The sequence below is a fragment of the Megascapheus bottae genome, chromosome 30, assembly GCF_031878675.1.
Source record: "Megascapheus bottae isolate mThoBot1 chromosome 30, mThoBot2.hap1, whole genome shotgun sequence".
In the NCBI taxonomy this organism is placed as follows: domain Eukaryota; kingdom Metazoa; phylum Chordata; class Mammalia; order Rodentia; family Geomyidae; genus Megascapheus; species Megascapheus bottae.
In genome coordinates, this window is record NC_143538.1 from 4,001,640 (window position 1) to 4,010,753 (window position 9,114).

A 9,114-nucleotide genomic window follows, 5' to 3' on the forward strand; every position below is an offset into this window, starting at 1 on the left:
TTCAGTTTTGTGGCTGGCTCCTGCACCATCACCAGCTCCCCCTAAACACCACCCATCTGCTGTACAACACATTCCTTCTCCAATCTACCTGCCCCTGGGCCAGTGCTGGCCTGTGATAAAATGGAGGAGAGGGAGCAGTGACTTTGCCTTTGGCTCTGTCCTCTTCTGAATGGTTATTTCTGTCCCCTGTGACACCCTCCCCCCACCCCCCGCCATGTATCTCTGCTCTGCTAGTGCTGGGGACCCGCTAGCCTTTTCCATCCCTGTAGCTAGACTCAAAGCTCACATGGTGGATAAGGACCATTGCTCAGTCCATTCCGCCTCTTGTGGGGCGCCAGGCCCATTCCCAAGGCAGGTGGTCCCAGGAATGGAGAGTGCTGGGGTGCTGAAGGGCCTCTAGAGAGGAGGATCCAATCAGAGCCTAAGGGCCACTGGTGGAGCTCACAGCCCTCTGCTTGGTGATAGTCAAAATCCACCCAGTTCCCCTGCATACACTCTGGCCTCTGCCATTGGGTCAATGTCCCCTGTCTCCTCCTCCTTCCTACCTCTCCCCCCCCAGCCAGGCCTGTGGGGCTCTGAATCCTCATGGCCGCTGGGCCTATGGGGCTTGTCCTGCCCTAGGCAGCCCCCCAGAGGCCCTGGTTTGCATCAGCTGGCTTCCCTTCCTTCACCCTCAGTCTTCCCCGGGAGGCAGAGGTTCTGATGGCATCGTGGGGAAGCAGGATGGGCACTTAGGGCCTTGTTGGAAGCAGCTGGTGCCCATTATTGGTCTCTTTATTTTTGCACCGCTTGAGACCCTGGGCTCAGACTCATCTTTCATTTAAGAGATTTGAACTCCCACATCCCTACTTAGAGCATAGACAAACTCCTCCCTCAGGTCATAGCTGCCCGCAGTGCCCTCAGGGGCCGTGAAACAACCAGTCCTTCATGGTTATTCCATGGCAGTGTTCTTGCTACAGAAGGAGAGTGCTCGCTGGCAAAACCTGCGCCCCATCTCCTGAACCTCCCCTCCCATCAGGACCCAGGCTGGGTTCCCCAGCCAGGCTGCAAGTCCCAGAAGAGAGAACTCATCTCCTTGCTCTGTGTTTTCATGCTACCTGCATGAGTTCGCCATGTCAACTCTTGAGGTTTTGACCCCCCACATCCTCTTGTTTGCTTGCAGAATAACTCAGTGTCGCCCTCAGAAAGTCTCCGGGCAAGCGAGAAACACCGGGGCTCTGCGGACTACAGTATGGAAGCCAAGAAGAGGAAAGCCGAGGAGAAGGATAGCCTGAGCCGATACGTATGTCTGGCCTGGGCCACCTGGGTGGGCTGGGTGGGGTGGGGGCCCAAAGTGTGGCTGAGCTGTGGCCTGAGCTCCCTGGGACGGGGAGAGGGGGCAGCCACTGAAATACCAATGGGCTGGGCCCCTGGGAGTTCACACCCGCTGTGGAGTTGGGGACCGGGGTGTTCTGGCCTGTCAAGTCTGGGGATCTTCTTTAAGGCTCCCACAATCCCAGCCAGCTCTAAATCAGGCACTCCCATAGGCTGTCCCAGATGTCAGCATCTTAGCCGTGGTATTGGTCCTGGGGCTTGAACTTAGGACCTGAGTACTATTCCTGAGGGTTTTTTTTTTTTTTGTTTTCTTTTTTGCCAATGGCTAAGGCGCTACCACTTGATCAAGCCACAGCTCCACTTCTAGTTTTGGGGTGGTTTGTTGGATATAAGAGTCTCACTGACTTTCCCACCTTGAACGGCTTTAATCCTTGATCCTCAGATCGTCGCCTCCCCAGTAGCTAGGATGAGAGGTGTGAGCTGAATGTGCTCGTGGTGCATGTGAAATACTTAGGTGTGAATGCTCACACACACTTGGGGCTTGAACTCAGGAAGGGCCTGGGTGCTGTCCCGTCACTTTCTCTCTCGTGGCTGACATTTGACTACACGAGACCCCCTACTCCACTCAGCCACAGCCAGGTTTCTAGTATGGGGAGGGGGACCCTAGCAAGACATGGTCAAGCTGAGCTAGGGTGACAGCTGCACCCAGGGGCCTTGTCCCAGTAGACCATAGAGACACAACGGGTGAGATGTTGGGGTGTAATGGTAGGGCGGGTGTCTGTGGGACTGCCCAGTGAGCATGGAGACAGAGAAAGTTCTAGACCCCAGGAGACTGGTCTGGAAGCAGCTGGGAGGGAAAGGTCAGGATCTCACTGGCCCACTGGCCACTCTCTTGGTTGCAGGACAGCGATGGGGACAAGAGTGACGATCTGGTGGTGGATGTCTCGAATGAGGTAGGGCAGCCTGGGTGCTCGCTGCTGTAGGTTGGGTTGGCCTGGGTGGTGCTCTCCCTGCTGCCTCCTGGGGTATCTGGTGGGTCAGGAGGAACCGAGCACGTGGTGGCCAAGTGCTTGTGCCTGGAGAAGCTCCGTACAGGTGTCTCCCAGTCTTAGAATCCACTGCCCTCCTGTGCTCTGGGGTCCACTCAGTGGGGCAGGAGTTGCCTAAGTGAGGCCCGGCCTGTTAGTCTTTCATTGTGTTTGAGCTTGGATGGGTCACTGTCCCCAACCCTTGCTCCCCCCACCCCCAGACTGTCATTCAAGCTCTACTCCGCTATCCATCCCCTCTCCCTCCCTGTTTCTGGGACAGAGGGGATTCCAACCTGCCCTGGGCTTTCCTGAATTACTCTGCACGACTGTGTTTTCAGGACCCAGCCACGCCCCGGGTCAGCCCTGCACACTCCCCTCCCGAGAACGGTCTGGACAAGGCTCGGGGCCTGAAGAAGGATGCCCCTGCCAGCCCTGCCTCAGTGGCCTCTTCCAGCAGCACGCCATCCTCCAAGACCAAAGAACTTGGTCATGTAGGTGGGGGAGGGAGAGGGGAGGTGTGGAGGGAGGGAGGGAGGGAGAGGTGGGGGAGAGGGAAGGGGAGGAAGAAAGAATGAGGCTGTGGGTACCTTGGAAGAAATGATCCCTATTGCTCCCCTCTGCAGAACGACAAGTCCTCCACTCCCGGGCTCAAGTCCAATACTCCAACACCAAGGAACGATGCCCCCACGCCAGGCACCAGCACGACCCCTGGGCTCCGGGCTATGCCCGGTAAACCCCCAGGCATGGACCCCATAGGTATAATGGGTAGGCACGGCATGGCTGGGATTGCCCCCACTCTGCTCCTTGTCCTGGGCTCCATAAGCGGGGACCCCCATTTGGGAGGGGTGGGGGTCGGTGGCAGCCTTAGGGTACAAGATGCAGAGGCAGCCCTCCCACTGATGCCTCCCTCCCCCTCCAGCCTCTGCCCTCCGCGCCCCCATCTCCATCACCGGGTCCTACGCCGCCCCCTTCGCCATGATGAGCCACCACGAGATGAACGGCTCCCTCACCAGCCCCAGTGCTTACGCCAGCCTTCACAGCATCCCGCCCCAGATGAGTGCGGCCGCCGCAGCTGCCGCCGCCTACGGCCGGTCACCAATGGTGAGCTTTGGAGCTGTACGTAGACCTTTTGGCTCCTTTTTTTGGAGGGGGTGGGGGTTGGGGGAGGCTGGCTGGGGAGTTCTGAGCTTGGCGGGGTTAGATGGGGTCCTTGGGGTAAGGACCACACTGATAGCCTTCTGGGAGATTTATCAGAGGCCAGAATTGGCCAAAAAGGCCCAGATTTTAGTGTGGGCAGGGCGTGCCCCTCATCCTCCTGTATCTACTTGCTGGTTTCTCGGCCACACGTGCAAGGCAGCCTCTCTGCGCCCCTCCCGCCTGGCCCAGGGGGACTGCCATGCTGTAGGCAGATGGGTCAGTAACTGGATGGACAAAAGTCAGAGGTGAGGGTTGACGGGAGGCCCTTTGAGGGCCTCTCTGAACTTTCTATGTGGAGGCGAGTCCCCACTCCTCGCCAGTGGACTCTAGGGGAAGCAGGGCTAGGCTAGCTCTGCCTTATGGATCTGGGCGGATACTAAGTCAGAGCTGGGGGTCTGGACTGGCCCCACCTATTCCCTGTGCTGTTTAGAGCAGGGCGCTTGGCCTATTCCAGCTCTGCTGTGGAGAAGCTGAGCTGTGCAGTAGGCCCAGGAGACAGTGACATCAGGGGATGGTGACTACTTGGGGACAGGATAAGCTATGTGGGGGCTTACTGCGGGCCCCTTCCCTTTCTTTACAGGTTGGTTTTGACCCTCATCCCCCCATGCGGGCCACAGGCCTGCCTTCCAGCCTCGCCACTATTCCCGGAGGGAAACCGTAAGCCTACTTTGTTGTTTGTGGGGCAGCAGAGGGGAGGTCTCCCCCCTTTCTCTCCACCATGGGCTCCATCCCTTGGGATAATGCCTGGCTCTTGAGGGGGGTGATCAGTTCCTGGGGATGGGGGGGTGTTGAGTCCCCATTCATTGGCTGTGGGAAGAAGGGGTACCCAGTGACTGTGCTGGTCATAGCCCTTCCTTGCCCCCAGGGCCCAGAGCTTGCAGAGGGAAAAGGTTGAGCACACAGGGGGTACTCAGATGGTTGTGGAGAATCTTGACTTCATGTGTTCAAGCCCCACCCCCACCCCACATTACACTGTCCCCCACCTTGACTGCTGTCTGCTCTGCCTCACCCACTGGCAAGCCATGCAAGGGCTGGCACTTAGCTGGGGCTTTTCCTGGGCTAGCATGTATAGGGACTACAGATGACAGGAAATTGGCATTCCAACCTGCCTGTGGGGCTTATTGGCTGGTTTGAAACAAGGTTTTATATATGTATATGCATGTAACGTTTCTCTCTATATGTTTATTATATATAACTTCTCTATATTTATTACACATTATAAGTATATATACTTCTATGTGTTATTTGTGTATAGTATAACACACATATGGTTTATATGTATAAAACGGAGTGGAATTCAAGGCGGGGATGTCACGTTTCTTGGAGCCCTGGGCCTCCAGGATCTGCCGGAGTTCCATGGGGAGGGCTGGGGGCCAGGGCAGCTGTTCCGGCTGGTGTGTACTGGTGCTGGATGGCAGGGGTGACCTTCCTCCCCTTTTCAGGGCCTACTCTTTCCACGTGAGCGCCGACGGGCAGATCCAGCCCGTGCCCTTCCCCCACGACGCCCTGGCAGGCCCTGGCATCCCCAGACACGCCCGGCAGATCAACACGCTGAGCCACGGGGAGGTGGTGTGTGCAGTGACCATTAGCAACCCCACCCGGCACGTCTACACGGGGGGCAAGGGCTGTGTGAAGATCTGGGATATCAGCCAGCCAGGCAGCAAGAGCCCCATCTCCCAGCTCGACTGCCTGGTAAGCCTCCCCCCCACACACACACCATCCCCTGCCCCATCTCCAGCTACAAGCAGAGTAGAGCAGGCCTCCTAGACCCTTGGGGCCTGGCACAACCCTGAGTTGGCTGTGTTTGATTCTGCTCATCTCCCTCTAGAACAGGGACAACTACATCCGCTCGTGCAAGCTGCTGCCGGACGGGCGCACGCTCATTGTGGGCGGAGAGGCCAGCACGCTCACCATCTGGGACCTGGCATCGCCCACGCCCCGCATCAAGGCCGAGCTGACCTCCTCCGCTCCCGCCTGCTATGCCCTGGCCATCAGCCCTGACGCCAAAGTCTGCTTCTCCTGCTGTAGCGACGGCAACATTGCTGTCTGGGACCTGCACAACCAGACGCTGGTCAGGTGAGGGGCGGGGAAAAGGAGGTCCTGCCTTGTCCTGGCAGCCTGGCACTTTCCCAGGACCCTGGCCCTGCCTGGCCAGGCCCAGGGCTCAGATCGGCCCAAGATGGCTTTGTGGAGGCAGAGATTGGGGGATGTCTCCAGGAGGCTAGGAGGAAGGAGGCTAGAACAGGAGAGGTATGGGGCCTCCAGAGCACAGATGCTGGCCTGGCAGTGGAGGGGGTGACACGGTTCCCTGGCTGGGGCTCAATGCTTCCTCCCTCATGGCCCTGTAGGCAGTTCCAGGGCCACACAGATGGGGCCAGCTGTATAGACATCTCCCACGATGGTACCAAGCTGTGGACTGGAGGCCTGGACAACACCGTGCGCTCCTGGGATCTGCGAGAGGGTCGGCAGCTGCAGCAGCACGACTTCACCTCCCAGGTACGCGCCCTAGGAGACCCACGCACGCCCCGCCCCGCCCCACACCGCCCTTCTGGAAAGGCCTCCTGGTAGAAGCTCCAATGCCTGGAAGTGGGGCATTCCATCTGTTTGGGGCTTCCTCATGGTGGGATGGCCTGGGGTTCTCTGAACCACAGGGCAGCTGGATGATGGGCCCTGAGCCTGGCCAGCTGAGCTCCGGGCCCCAACTGAGCCAGGAAACTGAGCCATCTGTGTGCCCACAGATCTTCTCTCTGGGGTACTGCCCCACCGGAGAGTGGCTGGCCGTGGGGATGGAGAGCAGTAATGTGGAGGTGCTGCACCACACCAAGCCAGACAAGTACCAGCTGCACCTGCACGAGAGCTGTGTGCTGTCCCTAAAGTTTGCCTGCTGTGGTGAGCCTGGCCGCGGGGACCTGGCTGGGGGGGGTTGGGTAGGGCTCCTGATAGCAGGGTAGGAAGGGATCAGGAGTGATTGGCAGCCATCCATCCTTCCACCCACAGCTGGGGACCCTCAAAGCCCCGTGGAGACCTTGCCAGGCGCATGAGCACAACACCCACTCTCCTGCTAGGATTGTTAACTGTAGATATTATCTTTTCCCATCCCGAGTCTGGGGCCCGTCCTGCTGTAGAAGGCCAGGGTCTCAGGCCTAAGCTTGCTCTGCTCTACCTGCAGGCAAATGGTTTGTGAGCACTGGGAAAGACAACCTCCTCAACGCCTGGCGGACGCCGTACGGGGCCAGCATCTTCCAGGTGGGTCCACACCCCATCCACCTGCCACCCTGTATCCTACCCACTCCCTGCTCTTCAGGATGCAGCCCCTGGGCTGCCCCGACCCTTTCCCAGACTACATTATGGAGACCCAAAATGGGTCATCCTGAGAGGTCTGGGGTTGGGGGGGCGGCGCGGAGGAGAGGGATTATAGCCTGATATGTATTTTGCTGATGGCCTCTGACCCCTGAGAGCCTCACCTGGACCAAGGGAGCAAGGTCACACAATGGCACTGGGCCCTGTGGAAGGTGGTTGTGGCAGCTGAGTGCTCAGAGAGGCTTCACTGCCAGAGTGCCTGTTCTGATTGGTGGTTCAGGGTGAGGAGGAGTGGGAGGGGGCGTGGCTTCGGACATGGGTAAATGGGGGCGTACAGGATTGCCCCTTCTCAGACATGGGCACACATATGCACACTCACACATGTCTGCCATGTCTGGTGTCCTGTGTGTCACACATGTCCCTTTCTGAGCCCAGGGCCCTGGCCCTGGGTTTCCAGGCTGACATGGGGCACGTGATGCTTCTATAGCTCAGAATTGCACCAACTTATTTGTAAACTGGGCCTGGCATGGGCTGCAGAGAATGAATTCCTCCTCTTAATCTGCCTCCCTCCAACAGTCGAAAGAATCCTCCTCTGTGTTGAGCTGTGACATTTCGGCGGATGACAAATACATTGTAACAGGCTCTGGTGACAAGAAGGCCACGGTTTATGAGGTCATCTACTGAACGAGGACTCTGACTCTGGGAGATACTACCGTGGCTCTGGCAGGGACTGAGGATGCCGTGAGCAGCACGTTTGGGGTGCGCCAGCAGGCAGAGGGCATGTACACCCCGCATGGGCCTGGGGCCTGGCTGCAGGATTTTTCTCCTCTCCCCCTTCACAGTGCTGGCTGATGCTACAAATAGATTTATTTTGGAGACCTTGGCTCCAGTTTCCCACAGATACCCTCATGCATCTCTGTCTCTTCCTCCCCTTTCTACTGACCTGTCCCCTCCAGCCTTGAGTCCAGGACACTGGAGCTGACCATAGTGCTGTGTGGGGAAGGGAGGGAGGGGAGAGTCTTGTTCCCCATTGTACAGAGCACAGGTTTGTGAAAATGTAAATAACAGACTCTTTAGTGCCGGTGGCCAAGGAAGGGGGGGGGCCTCACCGGAACCTTGTGCCTCCGTTGCCTGCTGTATTTGTAGCCCACTCTCATGGTGGCTTTTCTTCTCTTCCCTTCTCTCTCCCTACTCTCCCCCGCCCCCCTCCCTCTCTCTCTTATAAACAGAATTTCCTATATTGGAAAGGTAGTTGGGGCCAGAGAGCAATAGGCCGAGGAAGAAAAGTCCTGGGCTGCAGAGCCTGCCATGATGTCACTGACATCTAAGCATGCCTGATGACTGAGACTGGCTGTGTTGAGAAGGGCAGGTCTGACCTACACATACAGGCACAACTGGACTTTTTGTTTGCATCTGTGTGCTGTGTGCACTTTGAGCTTTCCCAGGCCTCTATCTTGCTCTGTCTGTCTCTCTGTCCTCTCCCCCCCCCCTTTTTTCTGTCCCCCTCCTCTCTGTCCTGGGTCCATATTTCTCTTTGGTGCACATCCAGTCATTGTGGTAAGAAAGACAGTTCTAGCAGGGCAGCCTGAAAAAGGACCACAGGAGAGAGAGAGAGAGAGAGAAACTTCTAGTAACTCAGCTCAGGGAGCTGCCAGAGAAAACTGCAACTGGTGCGGGTGCTTTCTTGTTTCGTTGTTTTGTTTTTAGTTTTTGTTTTTTTTTTTTCTTTCTTTTTTTGAATAATAATAAAAAAAAAGAATTAGAAGTGATGTCCTTTTACAAAATGTCTTCTCTCCTTGCCTGCCTTCCTGTCCCTCAAGGAGGAGAAAGAAACCCTCCAGAGTTGTGGATCTTCAAGATAAGCCCCTCCTTCCTCTCCCTCACCCCTCAACTCCTGGGGTGATTCATGGGACTAGGATTTAGGGGAACACAGCCTGGACTCCTGTATCCTTCATCTCATGGTCCCTGGCAGGTGACAGCAGATGCCACTACCACTTTGTGACACCAAATGTGAGGTGTTGGGGATTTCGTTGGTTTGTGTTTGGGTCTGGTTTTGTTGTTTTGTTTTCTTCTTTTAAGAGAGAAGCTAAAGTTAGCTGTGTGCATCCCGTTGGAGGGGGTCTCTACAGATGTAGCATATGGAAGAGAATTTTTATACCGCATTTTTATGGATTGTTTTATAATGGGGGTTTGGTCTGGCTAGAAAGAAGAAAGGGCTTCTGGGAAACCTGCCTGTGGTGCTCTCAGGCAGAGCCGCTATGCCAGGCAGGCAGAG

At 56.8% G+C, this 9,114-nt stretch overlaps 1 protein-coding gene across 9 annotated transcripts in view; it reads left to right on the forward strand.

The window, feature by feature from the left end:
* Positions 1-7,842, forward strand: part of Tle3 (TLE family member 3, transcriptional corepressor) — a 32,844-nt gene extending 25,002 nt beyond the window's left edge. For 4 of the 9 annotated variants that reach the window (XM_090321392.1, XM_090321393.1, XM_090321401.1 and 1 more), the window contains 12 exons: positions 1,163-1,282; positions 2,217-2,267; positions 2,681-2,833; positions 2,966-3,107; positions 3,262-3,458; positions 4,120-4,196; positions 4,982-5,231; positions 5,368-5,615; positions 5,888-6,035; positions 6,278-6,428; positions 6,709-6,785; positions 7,416-7,842. In XM_090321392.1, the coding sequence (XP_090177518.1) occupies positions 1,163-1,282; positions 2,217-2,267; positions 2,681-2,833; positions 2,966-3,107; positions 3,262-3,458; positions 4,120-4,196; positions 4,982-5,231; positions 5,368-5,615; positions 5,888-6,035; positions 6,278-6,428; positions 6,709-6,785; positions 7,416-7,523 (1,722 nt within the window). In that variant the 3' untranslated portion in view covers positions 7,524-7,842. The remainder of the gene's footprint in view (positions 1-1,162; positions 1,283-2,216; positions 2,268-2,680; positions 2,834-2,965; positions 3,108-3,261; positions 3,459-4,119; positions 4,197-4,981; positions 5,232-5,367; positions 5,616-5,887; positions 6,036-6,277; positions 6,429-6,708; positions 6,786-7,415) is intronic. The other 5 variants (XM_090321396.1, XM_090321397.1, XM_090321398.1 and 2 more) reach the window with 3 other exon arrangements.
* The last annotated feature ends 1,272 nt before the right edge of the window (positions 7,843-9,114 follow it).